The sequence below is a fragment of the Eumetopias jubatus genome, unplaced genomic scaffold (assembly GCF_037043125.1).
Source record: "Eumetopias jubatus isolate StellerSeaLion01/CBP00866 unplaced genomic scaffold, mEumJub1_p1.0 scaffold_4, whole genome shotgun sequence".
Classification (NCBI taxonomy): Eukaryota; Metazoa; Chordata; class Mammalia; order Carnivora; family Otariidae; genus Eumetopias; species Eumetopias jubatus.
Window position 1 is genome coordinate 25,128,449 of NW_028274810.1, and position 22,846 is coordinate 25,151,294.

General features: G+C 36.1%; 1 protein-coding gene across 2 annotated transcripts in view; it reads left to right on the forward strand.

Annotated features, from left to right (window-relative positions):
- Positions 1–22,846, forward strand: part of DPYD (dihydropyrimidine dehydrogenase) — a 794,533-nt gene that overhangs the window by 239,144 nt on the left and 532,543 nt on the right. For both annotated transcript variants that reach the window (XM_088022348.1, XM_028101938.2), the window contains exons 7-8: positions 353–434; positions 17,686–17,773. In XM_088022348.1, the coding sequence (XP_087878474.1) occupies positions 353–434; positions 17,686–17,773 (170 nt within the window). The remainder of the gene's footprint in view (positions 1–352; positions 435–17,685; positions 17,774–22,846) is intronic.

The following is a 22,846-nucleotide window of genomic DNA, read 5'->3' on the forward strand; positions in this document are numbered from 1 at the left end:
TTTTAAGACTTTTTCATAGGAATTCATAGGATTGTTAGTAGATAATTCAACTAAATACTTTAATAAACTTAAAAGTGTTGGAATTACTTTTGACCAATTGTCTATTTATTATTTGTTTTCCATTGTTTATATTTATTTACATATCATTTGCTACTGTTTCTACTGTTGTTCACATAATATTGTGTCATGCATGTAAAATTGGGATGTTCTCACACTCATGTGATACGAAAATACTCTTAGAAAAGGTGCTTATTCCTTTAATACTGATCAGTATAGACTTGTTGCATTTTTTAAAGATTAGTGATTTTTTTCCACAAATGCTTCTTTTTCTTTTCTTTTTTTTTTCCCCCAGTATTTCTGAAATCCCTCAGTTCCGGCTACCATATGATGCAGTGAATTTTGAGATTGAACTTATGAAGGACCTTGGTGTAAAGGTAAATGAAAAACATAACACATGTGTATTGCTCAAAGAGAAAGGAGTAAGCTCTACACTGAAGATTAACAGCAAAATGTCACACATTTTAGGAAAGAACAATTAAAAGCTACACCAGGCAGAAGCAGAAAGATGCTTCTCCTTGCTTAGGGCATTTGTCTGTCTACTGTCTGAATGCCACTAGCCTGGAAAAGGGCAATCAATAGTTCTCATCTGGCACGCCTGCATGTGATTAATTGTCTGTAAGAAACAAATTCCTAAATTGCTTTAGGGGTCCACTGCAGCTAATAGAAGGATTTGGTTTCTTTAATCACATTTTTTTCATGCAAGTTGTATGCACTCTGAAACATTTGTATTTCATAATTTGAACCATAATTTCTTACAGAGATTTATTTTATTTATTGTATGTATAATGTCAGTAGTGTTAATGTGATAATCCTTTCTTAACATAAGCAGCAAATCAGTGTGGTAGAAAGCAACAGCTTTGTGTTTTTCATTATTTTGTGAAATAAATGTTCTTTTAAAGATGGTCAAAAGTTAACATTTATACTCTGACAACTTGTAGATATTCCTATTCCTTTCTATTAATTAAGAGTATTATACTCTGGGTTTTCACTTGAACATATTGCTATTTTTGTTTCAAAAATGTTAATTATATATAGTAGATATATACAGTATATTAATAAAGTAGTGTGATTTACATAATACATTCTGTAAGTGCATGCAAAAGATATTTTGAAAAGTGATTAACAAACTCGTGGCTCTTGCATTTAGAAATAAAAACTAAAATAATCAAAAGGGGAAACACTCAAAACAATTATTTTGTGCTTTTACACTTTTAATTACATTTTGTTTGGCAGTGGTTGGGATGAAGCATTTGCGCATAATCACTAAACAAAAAACGTTATAGCAAGTAAGTACACAGAACAAATGTGCACAACTTTATGAAAGCTTGGCATTAAAAAATCGTGTTCAAAATAGATCATTTAAGGATGATTATTTGATTTTTTAAAATATATTCTGGAAAGTTCTTTAAATGTCTTTCATTCTGAGTACAAGCTCCTACCTAAATCTCATTAAATAAGGAAAATATTTATTAGGACTTCAAACTAATATATCAAGTGTAAACTAATATATTGGGTGTTAGTACCAATTGAAGATGAATCAGTAATGTATTAGGTGTTAGTACCAATTGAAGATGAATCAGAAATTAATTTAAAGCACTTCTCAATTTATCTTATAAGTAATTGCAAAATCATATTCAATTTTTGCAGTACCAGATATATTGCATAAATTAGGGCTTACCCATTACTCTCATTAGGAAGCCCATCAAGGACATAGTATTAGTGAATGTACTGAGTGCCAGAAAAATATACATTTTAGCTTTAGTCATGCATCTTTCTAATTTTAAGTCAGATAACTTTGACAAAGTCAATTAATATCCCTAGATTTGGTCAATATCTGTTCAAAGGTAAAAGTGTGTACTACCATTTATGTAAGACATAAACTTACCTGCTTTTCTATGCAGAGAATATCTCTGCAAAGAGAAGAATCTGATAGCATAAGATTGCTTTTGGGAAGGTGTGGGAAGAATTTATTACCATTTTGAACATTTGATTTTTAAACCTTATGAATTTAATATCAAGAAAAAATTAGAACCTAAATTATTATTTTTTAATGAAAATTTTATTTATTTAAGAGAGACACAGCGAGAGAGGAAACAGAAGAAGGGGGAGTGGGAGAGGGAGAAGGAGGCTTCCCGCTGAGCAGGGAGCCCGATGCGGGGCTCGATCCCAGGACCCTGGGATCACGACCTGAGCCGAAGGCAGACGCTTAACGACTGAGCCACCCAGGCGCCCCTAAAACCTAAATTAAAGAGGAGGTTAATACTCTGTTGTCTACCTCTCAGGTTGTTTTAAGATGAGAAAGAGATATGTATTAAAACTTGCTTTGTTGTAAAAATTGAATTGTGTGTATAATTACAAGGAGAGACAGCAATGAGATTCTGTTTCAGTTTTGAGGACTTGCAGCTTTTATGACTTAACTTTAGCCATAAGAAGATACATATTTTTTAAAAAGGTCTACACCTATTACCTCCTTTTTCTCCTCGCCAGATTATTCTTAACGTTCCTTCTGTTTCTACTTCTCAACTAACGTTTTATATTTTTAAGTCAACAATAATTTCCTGGCAATGAAGTGAATTTTGCTCCAGGTTCGTACTGTTTGACTCCTGGGCAGCATATGACACATTCTCATGTATGTCTGTAGGTGTCTGTCTGTCTGTATATGTGTATTTTGGCTTCCATGGTCTAGCGTTATCTTGGTATTATTCAATTTTTCTTTCTGATAGGTTTGTTTCATTTATTCAACAGATAATAATTGAGAATTTACTTTGGCCAAGTAGTCTGATAAGGACTATTCTAGAACCATTCTTTCAAACTCCAGTCCTGTATTCTTTTCTTTTTTTTTTTTTTGGTAAGATTTATTTATTTATCTTAGAGAAAGAGACAAAGAGAGTGAGAGAGCATGAATGGGCAGAGGGGGAAGGGGACAGGGATAGAATCCCAAGCAGACCCCCCACTGAGCATGGCGCCCAACGTGGGGCTCAGTCCCACAACCCTGAGATCATGGCCTGAGCCAAAACCAAGAGTCAGATGCTTAACAGACTGAGCCACCCAGGAGCCCCAAACTCTAGTCCTATATTCTGAGTAGTTGAATGAGCACATCTATCATTCAAATAACATTAACTCATCATACCCAAAGCCAAATTTAATTCATCTTTACTCCCAACTATGTTCTTAGTTAAATTTACTGTTGAATAATTTCAGTTTGTTTCATATCTAATAGCTTGGTTATTCTTAATTTTAAATTTTTACATTTTTCTAATCAGATATTGTCAATATATGAGACTTTTATCTGCTCTCTATTTGTACATTATGTATTTTTTCTTCCACTATTTCATTGGCTGGAATCTCTAGTATGTTATAAAAGAGTATTAATACATGGCATCTTTTTTTTGTCTCTGAGATAACATTTTTAATCATATTGAACAGATACTTTATTTTTCTAGACTTAGAATATTAAAATGTTGTTTATTTTTATATTTTAATGGTGGAGGGGTGTTAATTTTTTAAAATGCCATTTTAAACATCTCTCCCACTCCCCCTGTTGTGTTCCTGCTCTCACTATCTCTCTGTCAAGTAGATAAATAACAAAAAAATCGTTAAAAAAATAAATAAATAAAGACCTCATGTTCAGTTAATGTATTGAATTAGGGTTTGTCTACCTCTCAGATTGCATTCAGGAATGTATCCACTTTGCTTTCTGGAATGTATCCACTTTGCCTTCTGGAATGTATCCACTCTGCATTCTGGAATGTATCCACTTTTGCACTGTTTTATTATATCTGTACATATACATTTGCTCTGTCTGTCTTTTTAAATATTTTCTTTTTCCTATATTTATTTGTGTAATTGATATTAAAACTGGAAATACAGCAGGGGATAGTCAAATACTGTTGCTGTCCTTACAGAGTTTCAAATCTACTGAAAGCCTGTTTTTGTATGCTTTATTTATTTGTGTTTGTTATCTTTGTGAGGTTTAGGTAATAGAATTATGGTAGCCTTATAAAAATAAATTTCCAGCATTTTATTATTTTCTTATTGGTAAGAATATTGCCAGCATTTTATTATTTTCTTGTTGGTAAGAATATTGCCTTGAGACTTATCTATTTTACTAAATTTGAAAATATTGTGTTTCTGACCTCAAAGCCTTTTTACAAGAGATGGAACTTTGACCTTTTTTTAAAAATTTGTTTTAAAGTTTATTTATTTAAGTAATCTCTTCACCAAACGTGGAGCTCAAACTCACAACCCTGGGATTAAGAACTGCATGATCCACCAACTGAGCCATTTAGGTGTCCCTGAAAAATTTTTTTTTAATGGTTATCAGTCTTCTCACCTATTTCATTCTCATGTCAATTGGCCAATATATATTTTCCTAGAAAAATTTGTTTCACCGAGACTTTTGGATTAATTAGCATAGATTTAAACATGTTATCAACTATACAATAAAAATATCTCATCTGTGCTTCAGATTATATTTGCTTTTGCATTTCTAAACTTATACATTATATTTTCTTAAGTTTTTTTTCTTGATAAGAGTAGGTAGTAATTTCTCTAGTTAATGTATTCTTTAAAAGAACCAGCTCTGTTTTATGTTTTCTTATTCCCTAATTAATTCTTTCTTCCTGCTATCCTTACACTTATTTATTATTCTTTTTTAATGTCTTGAGTTGTATACTTTTTATTTTTCCAGGTTGAATAATTAAACCACTTTATAATATTAATTTCTTTTTGAATAAACCCTTGTCAGCATCTATATGTTTTCATTAGTATATTATTGTTCTTTTTCTTCAATAATTGTAGTTTTGTTTTGTTTTTTCCTTATACACAGAATTGTTTAGGGTAAGATTTTTATTTGTTCATGTATTCTTTTGATAGACTTCAAATTTTTGTTTTTTTATATTTTACTTATCAGTATATATACTTTTTAAATTCTCAAGTATACTGTTTATTTGGCTTCAAATCTAGTATAATAAAATTTATTCTTTAGAAGAAATAGCATCTTAGCTATATTTTTTATAAAATGTCTTTATTTTATAATAAAAATTTTAATATAGATCACTGAAAATTATTTTTAACCCTAGCAGACTTTAACAAAGTCTTTTATGATATTTGTGTTAGACAGGGTCACTAACTTTTATATTAAATACTCTTTGTTTTGCAATTCAGAGACTAGGTGGATATAAATATTTTTGTTTCAATCTTGACAGTATTTCTAATGACTTCATTATTAAAAGCTAAAAATGTAAATCTGCATAAACATCTTGTACTTTTCTAAATATTTTTAATCATCATACATTACATCATTAGTTTTTGATGTAGTGTTCCAAGATTCATTGTTTGTATATAATACCCAGTGCTCCATTCAATACATGCCCTCTTTAATACCCATCACCAGGGGCACCTGGGTGGCTCAGTCGTTAAGTGTCTGCCTTCAGCTTTGGTCATGATCCCAGGGTCCTGGGATCAAGCCCCACATTGGGCTCCCTGCTCGGTGGGAAGCCTGCTTCTCCCTCTCCCACTCCCCCTGCTTCTGTTCCCTCTCTCGCTGTGTCTCTCTTTGTCAAATAAATAAATAAAGTCTTAAAAAAAAAAAAACCCATCACCAGGCTAATCCATACCCCCACCCCCCTCCCCTCTAGAACCCTCAATTTGTTTCTCAGAGTCCATAGTCTCTCATGGTTCCTCTCCCCCTCCGATTCCCCCCCCTTCATTTTTCCCTTTTTTTTTTAAATACATACTTTATTATTTGTTTCAGAGATACAGGTTTGTGATTCATCAGTCTTACACAATTCACAGAGCTCACCGTGGCACATACCCTCCCAATGTCCATCATCCAGCCACCCCATCCCTCCCGCCCCCCACCAGTCCAGCAACCCTCAGTTTGTTCCCTGAGATTAAGAATTCCTCATATCAGGGCACCTGGGTGGCTCAGTCATTAAGCATCGGCCCTCGGCTCAGGTCATGGGCCCAGGGTCCTGGGATTGAGTCCCACACAGGGCTCCCTGCTCGGCAGGGAGCCTGCTCCTCCCTCTCCCACTCCCCTCTGCTTGTGTTCCCTCTCTCACTGTGTCTCTATCTGTCAAATAAATAAATAAAATAAGAAAAAAAGAATTCCTTATATCAGTGAGATCATATGATACATGCCTTTCTCTGATTGACTTACTTCGCTCAGCATAATACCCTCCAGTTCCATCCATGTTGTTGAAAATGGCAAGATTTCGTTTTTCTTGATGGCTACATAATATTCCATTGTAGATATATATCTATATCTATATATAGATATAGATATAGATATACCACATCTTCTTTATCCATTCATCTGTTGATGGACATCTAGGCTCTTTCCATAGTTTGGCTATTGTGGACATTGCTGCTATAAACATTGGGGTGCATGTACCCCTTTGGATCACTACATTTGTATCTTTAGGGTAAATACCCAGTAGTGCAATTGCTGGGTCGTACAGTAGCTCTAGGAACCTCCATACTGTTTTCCAGAGTGGCTGCACCAGCTTGCATTCCCACCAACACTGTAAGAGGGTTCCCCTTTCTCCGCATCCTCACCAACATCTGTCGTTTCCTGACTTGTTAATTTTAACCATTCTGACTGGCGTGAAGTGGTATCTCATTGAGGTTTTGATTTGGATTTCCCTGATGCTGAGCAATGTTGAGCACTTTTTCATGTGTCTGTTGGCCATTTGGCTGTCTTCTTTGGAAAAATGTCCGTTCATACCTTCTTCCCATTTCTTGATTGGATTATTTGTTCTTTGGGTGTTGAATTTGATACGGTCTTTATAGATTTTGGGTACCAGCCCTTTATTCTTCTCCCATTCTGTTGGTTGTCTTTTGGTTTTGTTGACTGTTTCTTTTGCTGTGCAAAAGTTTTTTAACTTGATAAAGTCCCAGTACTTCATTTTTGCCCTGGCTTCCCTTGCCTTTGACAATGTTTCTAGGAAGAAGTTGCCGTGGCTGAGGTCGAAGAGGTTGCTGCCTGTGTTCTCCTCTAGGTTTTTGATGGACTCCTGTCTCACATTTAGGTCTTTCGTCCATTTTGAGTCTATTTTTGTGTGTGGTGTAAAGAAATGGTCCAGTTTCATTCTTCTGCATGTGGCTGTCCAATTTTCCCAACACCATTTGTTGAAGAGACTGTCTTTTTTTCCACTGAACATTCTTTCCTGCTTTATTGAGAATTACTAGACCATAGAGTTGAGGGTCCATTGGTGGGCTCTGTATTCTGTTCCATTGATCTATGTGTCTGTTTTTCTGCCAGTACCATACCATCTAGATTATGACAGCTTTGTAATAGAGCTTGAAATCCGGAATTGTGATGCCACCAGCTTTGCTTTTCTTTTTCAGCATTCCTCTGGCTATTCGGGGTCTTTTCTGCTTCCACACAAATTTTAGGATTATTTGTTCCATTTCTTTGAAAAAAGTGGATGGTATTTTGATAGGGATTGCATTAAATTTTGTAGATTGCTCTAGGTAGCGTTGACATCTTCACAATATTTGTTTTTCCAATCCATGGGCATGGAACATTTTTCCATTTCTTTGTGTCTTCCTCAATTTCTTTCATGAGTATTTTATAATTTTCTGAGTACAGATTCTTTGCCTCTTTGGTTGGATTTATTCCTAGGTATCTTATTGTTTTGGGTGCAGTTGTAAATGAGATCAACTCCTTAATTTCTCTTTCTTCTGTCTTGTTGGTGTATAGGAATGCCACTGATTTCTATGCATTCATTTTATATCCTGCCACTTTACTGAATTTTTGTATGAGGTCTAGCAGTTTTGGGGTGGAATCTTTTGGGTTTTCCACATAAAGTATCATATCATCTGCAAAGAGTGAGAGTTTGACTTCTTCCTTGATGATTTGGATGCCTTTGATTTCTTTTTGGGGTCTGATTGCTGTGGCTAGGACTTCTAATACTATGTTGAATAGCAATGGTGATAGTGGACTTCCTGTCATGTTCCTGACGTTAGGGGGGAAGCTCTCAGTTTTTCCCCATTGAGAATGATATTTGCTGTAGGTTTTTCATAGATGCCTTTTGATATTGAGGTATGTACCGACTATCCCTATATCTGTGAAAAGTTTTGATCAAGAAAGGATGCTATACTTTGTCAAATGCTTTTTCTGCATCTATTGAGAGGATCATATGGTTCTTGTTCTTTCCTTTATTTATGTATTGTATCACATTGATTGATTTGCAGATATTGAACCAACCTTGCAGCCCAGGGATAAATCCCACTTGGTCGTGGTGAATAATTCTTCTAATGTACTGTTGGATCCTAATGGCGAGTATTTTGGTGAGAATTGTTGCATCCATGTTCATCAAGGATATTGGTCTGTAATTTGCCTTTTTGATGGGTTCTTTGTCTGGTTTTGGGATCAAAGTAATGCTGGCCTCGTAAAATGAATGTGGAAGTTTTCCTTCCAATTCTATTTTTTGGAAAAGTTTCAGAAGACTAGGTATTAATTCCTCTTTAAATGTTTGGTAGAATTCCCCTGGGAAGCCATCTGGCCCTGGGCTCTTGTTTTTTGGGAGATTTTTGATGATGGCTTCAATTTCCTTCGTGATTATAGGTCTGTTCAGGTTTTCTATTTCTTCCTGGTTCAGTTTTGGTAGTTGATACATCTTTAGGAATGCATCCATTTCTTCCAGATTATCTAATTTGCTGGCATAGAGTTGCTCATAATATGTTCTTATAATTGTTTGTATTTCCTTGGTGTTGGTTGTGATCTCTCCTCTTTCATTCATGATTTTGTTGATTTGGGTCATTTCTCTTTTCTTTTTGAGAAGTCTGGCCAGGGGTTTATCAATCTTGTTAATTCTTCCAAAGAACCAGCTCCTACTTTCGTTGATCTGTCCTACTGTTCTTTTGGTTTCTAATTCATTGATTTCTGCTCTGATCTTTATTATTTCTCTTCTCCTGCTGGGTTTAAGCTTTATTTGCTGATCTTTCTCCAGCTCCTTTAGGTGTCGGGTTAGGTTGTGTATTTGCCCTTTCTTGTTTCTTGAGAAAGGCTTGTATTGCTCTATACTTTCCTCTTAGGACTGCCTTTGCTGTATCCCAAAGATTTTGAACAGTTGTGTTTTCACTTTCATTTGTTGCCATGAATTTTTGTAATTCTTCTTTAATTTCCTGGTTGACCCATTCATTCTTTAGCAGGATGCTCTTTAGCCTCCATGTATTTGAGTTCTTTCTGACTTTCCTCTTGTGATTGAGTTCTGGTTTCAAAGCATTGTGGTCTGAAAATATGCAGGGAATGATCCCAGTCTTTTGGTACTGGTTGAGACCTGATTTGTGACGTAGGATGTGATCTATTCCGGAGAATGTTCCATGGACACTAGAGAAGAACGTGTATTCTGTTGCTTTGGGGTGGAATGTTCTGAAAATATCTGTGAAGTCCATTTGGTCCAGTGTGTCATTTAAAGTCTTTATTTCCTTGTTGATCTTTTGCGTAGATGATCTGTCCATTTCAGTGAAGGGGTTGTTAAAGTCCGCCACTATTACTGTATTGTTGTCGATGTGTTTCTATGCTTTTGTTATTAATTGGCTTATATAATTGGCTGTTCCCGTGTTAGGGGCATAGATATTTACAATTGTTAGATCTTCTTGTTGGATAAACCCTTTAAGTTTGATATAGTGTCCTTCCTCATCTCTTATTACAGTCTTTGGTTTAAAATCTAATTTGTCTGATATAACGATTGCCACCCCAGATCTCTTTTGATGTAAATTGTTTTCCACCCCATCATTTTCAATCTGGAGGTTTCTTTTGGTCTAATATGTGTCTCTTGCATATAGCATATCAATGGGTCTTGTGTTTTTATCCATTCTGATTCCCTGTGTCTTTTGATTGGGGCATTTATCCCATTTACATTCAGGATAACTCTTGAAAGATATGAATTTAGTGCCATTGTATTGCCTGTAAGGTGACACTTAATGTATATTGTCTCTGTTCCTTTCTGGTCTATGTTATTTTTAGGCTCTCTCTTTGCTTAGAGGACCCTTTTCAATATTTCTTGTAGGGCTGGTTTGGTGTTTGCAAATTCTTTAGTTTTTGTTTGTCCTGGAATCTTTTTATCTCTCCTTCTGTTTTCAGTGAGAACCTGGCTGTATATATATTCTTGGCTACATATTTTCCTCAGTTATTGCTCTGAAGATATCATGCCAGTCCTTTCTGGCCTGCCAGGTCCCTGTGGTAGGTCTGTTGCCAGTCTAATGTTTCTACCATTGTAGGTTACAGACCTCTTGTCCCGAGCTGCTTTCAGGATTTTCTCTTTGTCTTTGAAACTCGTAAGTTTTACTATTAGTGTGAGGGTGTTGACCTATTTTTATTGATTTTGAGAGGGTTTCTCTGTGCCTCCTGGATTTTGATGCCTGTTTCCTTCCCCAAATTAGGGAAGTTCTCTGCTATAATTTGCTCCAATATACCTTCTGCTCCTCTCTCTCTTTCTTCTTCTTCTGGGATCCCAATTATTCTAATATTGTTTCGTCTTATCGTATCACTTATCTCTCGAATTCTGCCCTTGTGATCCAGTAGTTGTTTCTCTCTCTTTTTCTCAGCTTCTTTATTCTCCATCATTTGGTCTTTTATATTACCAATTCTCTCTTCTGCCTCATTTATCCTAGGTGTTAGAATTTCCTTCCCCCCCCTTTTTTTTTGAAAATTTTAATTATTTATTTGACAGAGAGAGAGAGACAGTGAGAGAGGGAACACAAGCAGAGGGAGTGGGAGAGAGAGAAGCAGGCTTCTCGCAGAGCAGGGAACCTGATGTGGAGCTCGATCCCAGGACCCTGGGATCATGACCTGAGCTGAAGGCAGATGCTTAATTACTGAGCCACCCAGTCACCCCTAGAGTCTCCATTTTTTATTGCACCTCATTAATAGCCTTTTTGATTTCGACTTGGTTTGATTTTAGTTCTTTTATTTCTCCAGAAAGGGTTTCTCTAGTATCTTCCATGCTTTTTTCAAGCCCAGCTAGTATCTATATAATCATTATTCTGAACTCTAGTTCCAATATCTTACTAATGTCCGTATTGATTAGGTTCCTGTCCGTCGGTACTGCGTCTTGTTCTTTTTTTTGAGATGAGTTTTTCTGTCTTGGCATTTTGTCCAGAGGAGAAGAGATAAATGAGAGAACAAAATGCTAACAGGTAACGACCCCAAAATAAAAGAAAAAAAAAAGAATATTAAATATGATCCAGCTGGTGAATAGATCAGTGCCACACACTAGATTTTGGGTGTATTTTAGTCTGTTAGAAGAAAGTGCCTCCTCCAATTCTAAGAAAGGAAAAGTTATATATGTACAAAAATAAGGGTAAATATGATGAAAGGATGGAATATGAATGTAAAGATGAAAATTAGAAAGGATTTTATAAAAGGAATTTATAAGATAAGAAGTTGGTTCAAAAAAGAAAGAAGAGAAATAAAAAAAAAATAAATGGAGAGAATGTGACCAGGCAGGAGGCTAGAACGAAGCCATACACTGGAGACTAGAGATTTAGGGTATATTTTGGTCTTTAGAAGAACTTGTATCCCAAAATTTTAAAGAGAGAACAACTGATATATATATATACACATATATATTCCAAAAATAAGGTTAACTACAATGAAGGGATAGAATATGACTCTAAAAATTAAAAATAGATTTTTGAAAAAGGCATTGATAAGATGTTGGTTGAAAAAGGGAAAAAGAGGAATTAAAAAAATAGAGAAAGAAAAAAAAATTAACTTTGAAAGACTAAGGAATCAGCGGGAACAAGCCAAGATTTCTATGTGCTGTATTCCCCTAGTCCTGGTGTTCTGCTGTTCTCATTGTTCAGTAAACTTGATATCAGTTGGCTCTTCTTGCTGATCTGGGGGAGGGGCCTGTTGCAATGATTCTCAAAGGTCTTTGCTCGAGGCCGAATTGCCCCACCCTTGCCAGGGCCGGGCTAAGCAATCTGCTCAGGTTTGCTCTCAGGAGCTTTTGTTCCCTGGAAGCTTTCTGAACACCGTCGGAGGATGAGAGTGAAAAAGACCGCCTCCCAATCTCCCCCCTGGAGGAGCCGAGAATGCGAGGCCCCACTCTTCAGTGAGCCCCCAGAGAAAAGCAGTCAATCACTCCCGTCTCCCCGGTTTCCGGCTGCACTCCGTGCTCACCCGGCCTGTGACCAAGCGTTTCTATCTCTGGCACCTGACCCCGTGTGGAGTCTCCAAACCCAGCAGATTCCCATGGTGTTCTCCCGTGCCACTCCTCCCGGGATTGGAAGGGGCGTCTCTCCGGATCTGCCGCTTGTTGGGTCCCTGCTGGAAGAGCAGTGGCCCGACTGGGCCACGGATCATGGTTTATGGCAACCCCGTGCTAAGAGCCCACTCCTCAGCTCCATCTCTGCAGTTGGCTTCCCTGCTCCGATTCCTGGGACCTCTGCAGCACTGAGGCACTCCCGGTCTTTCTGTGACCCCGAGGGTCCTGAGACCACACTGTCCAGAGAGCCTCAGCGGAGCCGACTTCTAAAAGTTCCGATTTTGTGCTCCGCTGCTCTATCACTTGCCGGTGTTGGCTGATGGAGGTTCCCTCTCCCCACGGTCTCTTTTCCGGAATACCGCCTCAGATTCACTTCTCCGCATGTCCTACCTTCCAGAAAGTGGTTGCTTTTCTGTTCAGAGAGTTCCTGCTATTCTTTTCTTCGATCTCTTGTTGAGTTTGTAGGTGTTCAGAATGGTTTGATAGCTATCTAACTGAATTCCTAGGACCAGATGAAATTTGGGTCTCCTACTCCTTTGCCATCTTGCTCCTCCTCTCTAATATTTTTATATTTGACATTTCTCAAAATATTTTGATAGAATTTAATTAAATTTAATTTACTAGTCATGTCTTCTCTTCATAATTTGAGTGAAAATACCTAACTCAGATCTCATTCATGATAACCTCTCTACAGCATCTTGTTTCTTATTATAGTTATTTGAAGCATTTCTATTATTGGATGTTATTGGAAAACTAATATAAAATCATATCATAACTACTAGAAGGAGAGAAATATGTATATCAATATCTGACAAAATAATTTTTGTGTCTAAAGAAAGCTAAATATTATTTTTAAAATTCTTCCATCTGATCTCCTATCTTAGGGGTTCTGGAAATATTTTATCTATTTAGCCAAATATTCTATCAAAAATGTGAAGAGTGGTGTGTCTTGGTGGCTCTGGGTGGCTCCGTCATTAAGTGTCTGCCTTCTGCTCAGGTCGTGATCCCAGAGTCCTGGGATCGAGCCCCACATCAGGCTCCCTGCTCAGCGGGAAGCCTGCTTCTCCCTCTCCCACTCTCCCTGCTTGTTTTCCCTCTCTCACTGTGTCTCTGTCAAATAATAATTAAAATCTTTAAAAAAAATGTGAAGAGCATGTACACTGTTATCTGTATTTTTAATAATGGGTATCATATATTTCTTTGAAGAAAGAGTTATACTCCAAAAAAAAGTTGTAAACTTTTATCTACATTACAAATATTATTATATATATGAAGACATATTATGGATGTGTAAAGAAAGTTCCATGAAGTCCCAAAGGGGATATTAGATGGAACTTTGGCTCAGGGTTTACTATATTTAGCCCTTATATTGGAATAGTAATAATTCTTATTCTGAGCTTGAATTGGAGTGAATTTATTCTGAATTTAGCTAAGAAGCTTGAGTACTCAGTCCTGTATTACTAAAGCCACTAGAGGAAAGTACAATATATGGTGGTAATCCATGTTTAAAAAAATCAAGATGAAAAAGTATTACATGTATAGAAGTACAGAGGAATAAAAGGAACAAAAACACAAAGAAAATGTTCCTTCCCCATGTGATATTTTCCTAGCATGATATTTAACAAATAATAGTAGGATTTCATAGTATATCAGCCACAGGAATGTTTTCGATATTTGTAATTGTCTTATAATACTAGTTTTAGTTACATGTTACACATTTCAGCTCAGTTTCCCAAGGCATAATATAAGCAAAATTTTAACTTTTTTTGTCAAAGAATCTTTCTCCTTGTTCTTTCTGACTGAGAGTTAATTATTGATTAGATGACAAATGTTTGTTGAGTCTGAGGCTTTTAGAAAAGGGAAATTTGACTGGATTCCCCAGCACAGACAGAGAAGAGTTCTCGTGCCTGTCACTCTACTGCATCTTGTTACTATTGCTCTGTCTCATTTGCATCATGGAGCTACTGCCCAATGATGGCTATTATCCATCTTTCTTACAACGTTCGTCCACAGTATAATAAAATCTTCCTGGTTCCAGTCCAGTATATTAACACCAAGAGTGAAGCTACTTGTGTTTCCAGTTTTCAGTACACTAAAGTATAATTCAACTTTTTTTTTGTTCTTCCCTAATTGCATACTATTACCTACTAAGGTGGAAACAGGCTGTAGAAATATAAAATATATGTACTTTTTCCTGTACATTATAAACTCTAGTAGAGTGGAAGGACTGCGATGTCTTTGTCTTCATTTGATAAATCACATAGCACCACTACTAAACTAAACTGCTGTGCAAACACACACACACACACACACACACACACACACACACACACACACACACGACCTCAGGAAGGATGGGGGTCTTTTCTGAATCTTTTTGCTGAGGCAGTAGATAAACTATCCCTAAAGTCAGGGAGTCTGAGGATCACTTCCATGAATTAACCTTCAGCAGGGCATTCCACTGCTCAACTTTGGAAATTGCATTTTTATTCTATTTGCTAAAACTTTACTTAGAGGGGCACCTGGGTGGCTCAGTCGGTTAAGCAGCTGCCTTTGGCTCAGGTCATGATCCCAGGGTCCTGGGATCAAGCCCCACATCAGGCTCCTGGCTTGGCAGGAGGCCTGCTTCTCCCTCTCCCTCTGCCTCTCTCCCTGCTCATGCTCTCTCCCTCTCTCTCTCTCTCTGTATCTCTGTGTCTCAAATGAATAAATAAAATCTTAAAAAAAAATTTATTTAGAATGTTTGGACCTAGTGTTCTTTTATGTCTTGCCTTTATTGTATATTGGTAATAAGGTTATTTTTTTAAATAAAATAAACAGTAGAACTTTCTATATGATCAGAAATAGTTTAATAAAAGAAAAAATCTATTCTTTAAAAATTAGTATAAATTGAAATTCAGAGACTTCAGTATTAGATTATTTCATAGTGTTTAATTCTAATACAAATACACACTATTAGATACTACAGAGCACCTTTAATAGTACATGTTTACTTGATGTTTTAATTTGTTCTATGGTATTTGGTATGTTCCAGAGTTCTGAATGTTAGTTATTAATCTCACCTTGTTTGTCTTCTGCTTATAAACTTTCAAACACTTATTCTATCTCCCAGTATAAAAGTAGAATTAGTATTTTAGGAGAGCAGAATGGCCCTTTATGATACAATCTCAGACATCTTCTCCTACATTCTCTTTCTATTCTTTGCTTTGCCCTTTATATCCCAGAAACACTACATTTTCAGTAGGTCTTCACATGTAATGTTTTTCTATACCTTTGAAGATGGTGCCAGTTCTGCCTTTCATTCTCCTTTCAACTCAGAAACGTAAGAGCAGAGCTGTTACTCATGCTGGCTCTGCCGTTAGACTGTATATGCGATCTTGATAAGGTTGTCTAAGCCCTCTTGTTCCTTAGTATTATCATCTGTAAAATGAGGATACCAATACCACTTCATAAGGCTAATCGTGAGGATTAAATGAGTCCATATATGCGTATTTAGAAGAAAGACTTGCACTTAGTTAAGTACTCTGGGCAGGTTATTTTCAATTATTGTTTCATGGGTAAAATTTGTTCTTCCTCTGTGATTCAGTTTAGAGGCTTTTGTTTTTAAGAACATGCTATCTCAGGACCCAAAGAAGCCTACCAGGGGTTATGCTTCCTTCTCTATGGTGGTAAATGAGAACAAAATTGCAGCAAAATATTTTACTTCAGGGAGGATATAATGCCATACACCTAACAAGCAGACACCTAAACTTCTCTTAAGTGGCTAGTCCTTGATCTTCTTAGGATTCATTGTCTGCCCTCTCAGTGCATGTGTCTTAACAAAGTCTCCAGCATACTAGCCACCTCTTGCTCATGCTGTCCAATCTGCATGGTGTTCTCAATGTAATGGATCACTATGATTTCTGTGGGGTGGCCAGATAGTTTCAGATTACATATATTATTACAGGGGAGAGGTGACGTATTCCTGAGGCAAAACTGCAAATGAATATTCTTATCGTTCCCCTGTGAATGTGAACTGTTTCTGATTCCTTTTTCTCAGAAGCAGGATGGAAGAGTATACCCCATGCAGTGTACCTGTGGCCTTATTAATCTGCTTTAGCAATAATACCACATCTGTCACAGAAACTGCAATCAGGGGTACTCTTTGCTTGAGACTGCAGTAGTTTACCCTTATTCTTCAGGAACCATCTGGTCTCAGTAGGGGCCAGACTGGTGAATTACAGAGAAATATAACATGGACCACCACCATCTCTCCCCATCCTACCCACCCCCAGGATATGGTAGTGTGTTTGATTTACTCTCTTGACTGACTGGGGTTTCAGAAGTTCTCTGGCCTTCCCAATTATTGTAGCCGTTATAGGTCTTACTGCAGAGACCAGTGAGTGACCCAATGTAGGGATTACTTCAACTGACAAATATAACAGTTTTGCTTATGCAGTTGAATACTGGGGGAATAATCACTACCTGGGGCTGTGATCTCAGTGGTCCCACTGAGAGCCAGAATTTTCCCGGGGTCCATTTTTTACCTTTTCCCTGCAGTTCCCCACTCTTGCATCTCTATGTATCAATGTCCGTGAAGAATCTGTGTCCCATGTCCTTGAAATGTGTGATTATTTCCCTTTCTCCACTGTACAGTCACCTGGGTAAATGGTCATAGTTCCCTCTGTAGAGGGACTAAGGGAATCATTAGAGTATTAATTTGACAGGATGTTGCAGGGTCGTTCTTCCTGGGGACTTGGCCACCCTCTGCAGTTAGTAGGTTCCAGATCCGAAAATTGGCTCATGTCTGGGAACTGAACAAAGTATCGTGACTTGTAATAGTGTTGCCTACCCTCTGCCTCCCAACTCTATTCATCTTCCCTGGACAATGTCCTCTATAAAAATTCTTTCTATTATTTTAAAAAAGCCCTATTAAAATCCTGCTACCTCTTTTTATTCTCATCCTGTGAACTCAGCCATAATGAATCTCTCTATCCTCTTGAATTCCTGTAGACATGTGCTGATCACACTTTGTTTTATATTATATTTATGTACATTTGCACAGATCTTCATTATACATTGGGGCAGAAACTGTGTCTCATTTATCATTTTATTGTTTAAAGTGCCCCACATAGTGCCTTGAACATATTAATCAAGCTATGAAAGTTTACTGACTTGGTTTTAAATACACTAGCTTTTCTTCTACTTCATTAAAAGGCAAAACTGCAGTTAGTCCTTAAGCAAGACATATTAGTGTTCTACTTGTATACCGTTTTGTGTATCTAAGCCTATATACTAAAAGACAAAAATATGTCCACATGTATATGGAATTTTTTATATATCGAGTTTCTGTTCTTTTGATGTTAAAGTTTTACTTAATCAAATGCCAAAATATCATTATTGAAACATTTTTTTCTTACAGATAATTTGTGGCAAAAGCCTTTCAGCAAATGAAATGACTCTTAGCACTTTGAAAGAAGAAGGGTACAAAGCTGCTTTCATTGGAATAGGTGAGTAGCTTACTTTTAAATATTTTTTCTTTGTAATTTTTAAAAAGTCTTCTGACAGTGGCCAGAATAACTGCCTGCAGACATTTCCACGATAGAAGTTATATCTGTTCAGAGAGCAGACAGGAATGAGTGGCTAAAGAAAGTTTTCTATTTATAACTGTGTCGTCTCACCTTCATTATGGATTGACTTTGGCAAGACCATTTTTAAATTTCCCCATTCTCTCCCCATGCCTTCATTACTAGTGAACATCTCTAAGACACAAGATGTTTTTCAGTCATGCTATGGAAGCTCAGAATTTGGGATTAACCATGTATAGATGCTGTAGTTTTCTCTTTCTGATAAAACCAACTGGCTAACTATACAATAAAGAACAGAATTGGCTCGGGTTTTGTTTGTTCTATTCATCTTTTTTCAAAATCTCCTAAAGACTTTTCATATTTAGCTGAATTTTAAAGATGTTTAATTATACTTCTGGAAGTCACATGGACAATGTAGAGCTGCTAAGGCACTTCACCTGTATCATGACTGCATGTTTTGTCTCCATATCCCACAGAGATCGAGTTGTCTAACATTTTTTCCGTCCACTTATTGTTTTACTGAAAGACCAGAGAGAGCAAAGAGTTGATTTAACTTAGTCTTTGTCTCAGGAACTTTGTATTCGTTCTTTCCTGTCCCCATATTGGGGACAGTTATGGCTTACAAAGTGAGTAAGTCCATCCTCTTATCTTTCAGTTTGTCTTTCCTACAGTTCACACGCCTTAAATGTGAATAGCTAAGTTAATAAAGCTACATGAGATGAAACCTGTTCCACTCCTTTAAGTGATGGGTTTCGTTTTTAAAGGCACTACACCAACTTTGGTTTTACTTTCAATGTTACATTTGTATGGTAATTAACACACAAGAAATAACATAAAGAAACATAAAGTTAGGCACCTAGGAAGTATATCTACTAATACCAGCAATTTTGAATCAATAAGTTGCTGTTACTTTCAGTAAGTATAGGTTCAAAGATGTTTTGTGAGTAATGAATGGAAAATTTAGTGAAGCAATAGGTATGAAATTTTGGTGATGTTTTCAAATAGCTATTTGTAATTCACCATTGTGGTTTCCTAGAGCGGTTGTACAGAAAAGAGGTCTAACGTTAATGGAATGGTATATGCTAATGCAGTTTTGTGATCTCTACGAATGTTGTCTACAAAGAATCTTTGTACTGGAAAGATAGGGTCCAAATGAATAATACATTTAAATATCTCCAAATTAACTGCATAATCAAATTGTAACAAAAATTTGGAACGATTAAGTGGTTTATCAGTCTAAGTGGTTTTAGCCATAGAAATATCTTCCATCTGTTAGAATCAATAATGTTTTAATTTTTTTATTTCATTCCATTAAATCCCCTTACATATGTTACTTAATTATGCCACATCCATTCACAATACTCCATTTTACTCTGCACCGAGGTGTGAATTCTGCATTTAACATGGGGAGTCCTTTCATATTTATGTCGCTGTGCATTTTCATGCTGGGGAGTGAATCTTTTGACATTTTGGTGTAGTGATGTATAGAATGCAATTATGTTCTATTTCAATATTTTATATGAAATATATACAAGGAAATTTCATCTTGTCCAAAAAAAAGCTTCTGTCTATAGAAGACAAATAGCATTACCTCCAGGAATTGTTTGACACTCTTGACTGCCGAGTTGGGAATTTATGACCTTTCATAAACTGCCTATTACTTGGACAGCCTCACATCTTTACATACTTTTGTTTATTAACCATGCTTCTATATTGTAATTAAACTTTACTCACTTCGTCTACCTTTTCCCACTGAGTTTGGAGAAGTCAATTTTAGAATAGGGCTTCTATATTATTTAGAATATAGGTTTGGCCACTTTTAGAGAGGAAAATAAGGTTTAAACAAGATAAATGTTTAGTCTCTCTTATCTAATAGTATGAACCATCCTCAACGCTTGACTTTCATCTTTGGTCAATAGGTAGCCACTGTGCCCACAGTCCTGCAAGCAAAAATGGGAAGTAAGAAAGGGAGCTCCTTTCCTTTCAAGTTTATGACCTAGAAGTTGCACATATCAGTTTTGTTTTTATCTCATTGTCCACAACCTGGTCACATAAACATGCCTAGCAGCAGAGGATGCTGGGAAATATAGTCTCTAGCTGGGTGAACAGATGCCCCCATTAAGCTTCTATTATGATAGAGAAGGGGATATGTGATAAAAATAGAGAGTGAAGAGAAATAAAGGTCTCTCTGCCATAGGTGTGCATCATCGTTGGTATTTGACACTTGGATTCTTTATTCAGGGAGCTTAGTAAAACACTGAATAGCAAAGAATACATTCTGAACTTAGTGCTTAAATATTGGTTACGTATGTCACTTAATGAAAATGGAGTATTTTCTCTTTCTGTAGTTGGGAATATTATTTATAGATCTTATATAAGTACTGTCCATTCGATGTTAGTTTGTGTAAAAGAAAAAAGGCTTTATTAAATAGGACTTATCAAGGACAGCTCAATAAATCCATTGCATTAACAAAAATATATTCTCATGTTTCCTGATTTTTAACAATATGTATGATATTGCTGGTGAAAAGTTACGCACTTTTAGGTTTTTCCCTAACTAATGCTAACAGAGTCCATTAAAGAAATCATTCACACTGAATATACATCATTTTGAGACTTACATCTTTTTACCCATGACAGCTTTAGTTTCTTCTAAGTGAAATAAAGATAAGTGATACAAAGCTCTGTATCTTTTTCTAACTGGAATGAGTTGTTTTGAGACAATTGGGATTTCTCAAAAGACTAAAATTTTGTTTCTGTTTTTGTTTTGTTTTTAATAAAAGCACTTGCAGAGTGTGTTACTGTCAATGTTCAGAAACAGAGTTAGAACATCCACTGTGCAAGACTTTTTCAAAGTATTTGGTGATTCTCTCTGGTTAGTATTGAAATCAATATAATGTATTGCAACCATCGTTCCTTTTTTTTTTATTTTACAAAACGAACACAAAAGAATAGGAAATATCTAAGTGTGTTGCTCATGGGTAGGGTAAGTGTTAATTTGTGAAAAATGTTTTCAGTTTGATGTGTATTTGTTTTTGGTATGTGTGCTTGCACATGTACCCTGCGTATTACAAAAAAATATGTATTTTTTAAATGTGGCTTAATAGTCAGTGTTTGAAAGCCACTCATTTATGTTGTAAAGACCCTGAGGTACTAACTGCCTTTTTCCCATAGCATGCCCCACACCTATCAGTAAGTAACTGATGAGTGAATTATATAAGTATTTAATGCTTGCAATGTTCTAGGCACTATGCTGAGAATTAAAAATACAGAGAAAACGAATTCAGTTTTTAGCTTAATTTTAATCTCAATCCGGAAAATTATAAGAGATTCAAACAGAACAATAGTATCATATAATTTGAGGAGTGTGATGTGGTCAGAGTGGGCTGGACATGAGTATAGTTTTTTTATTTAAGTTCTTTGGGTGATTATATTCTAGAGTCAGGTTTTAGACTCTAGATGACTAAAGAGTTGAATCTTTAGCCTTTGCTCCAGAGAAGCACATATTCTTTCCCTTTTCTAGTAATTTACCTCTGGTAGTCTCACAAAACATAGCAGTGGTGAAAAGATGAAACAAACATGTAAGGGAAGGAACATCCACTAAGACACGCCCAGATAAATGGGAAAACTTTGTATATTCTCCTGATGAGGTTTTTTGGTTTTCATTTTTTGTTTTTTCTGAATTTTTGTTTTTAATACTTGGGGGAGAGAGAGGATTACAGAGGAAATAGTAAAATCCATTATTGCAGTCACAATAGACACAAAGGGAGCAGGAACCTCAGGAAAATATTATAGAGATAAATAGTCACTGTCTCACCGCCAGATGCTTAAATTTGTATGTACCCCAAAGATTTCTCTTGAATTCACTTCTCACTATACCATTTCCTTACCCTTACTGATACTGAACCACTGCTGTAGCCTCCTAACCAGTTTCCCCGGACATCATTATCCTTACAGCAGAAATAGTGATCTTTCTAAAATGAGATCTCATGATGCCATTCCCTCATTAAAGCCTCTCTCCTTTGCCATAGCTTCCTATTTCCTTTGGGATAGAGGAAAACCTCCTTAAAATAAGACTTTCAGGGCTCCTCATGATTTGGTGAACAACTTATGTCTCCAGTCACTTTACTCATTAAATTGTGTGTTTTGAACTGTTTTCAGTTTTATCTCATCTAAAATTTTTTTTTCTCAGTATTTGGACATGGTGTTGCCTGGACCTACAACTGTCATTATTTTCTTATTTAAGTTGTTAGCTTACATGTTCTACTTTTTTCTACTTCATGTAGTACTCTTCTAATGATCCAACCCTACCCTCCCTCTTTAGTCTGGATAAATGAAGCTGCTTCCTTACCCTAATTCTCACACCACTGTGTTTTTGTTCCCTTTCTGAATGTCCAGACTAGACTTTATACTTTTTTATAGCCCTTCCCTGTATTATAATTGACTAGTTACATGTTAGTTTTAGTCATTAGAAGTCACATTCTTGTAGACTGAATATTCTGCCTGCTTTGTTCATAGATCTGCAGTACCTAGAAAAATACCTGCCACATACTAGGAACTCTATAAGTATTTTTTAATTATTGATTTTTAATGCAACTGTTTTAACTATTTGCCAAAATAAATTGATAGGATATTGAAACATGTTGGCAATTTGGGGAGGGAGTATTATAATATTGACCAAACCTAGGGGAAAGTAGATATTACGTTATTATAAAATTGGTATTACACTACAAATGAACTAAGTAGGATTAGTGACATTGATGGTAGTGATATTGGTAGTAGAAGCAGTAGTAGCTAAAATATTCCATGCCCAATTCTTTTTTTTCCTTCAACTTTTAATATAATCTATGCCATTAACTCTCAAAATGGTTCTTAAGTGGATAAGAAAATAAAGATTAAGAAAGCTTAAAGGAAACTAGTAAATGCAACTAAAACATGGAAAGTGGATTTTATAGAGGAGGTAGGAAAAGCGTAACAAATGCAAACATCTATATT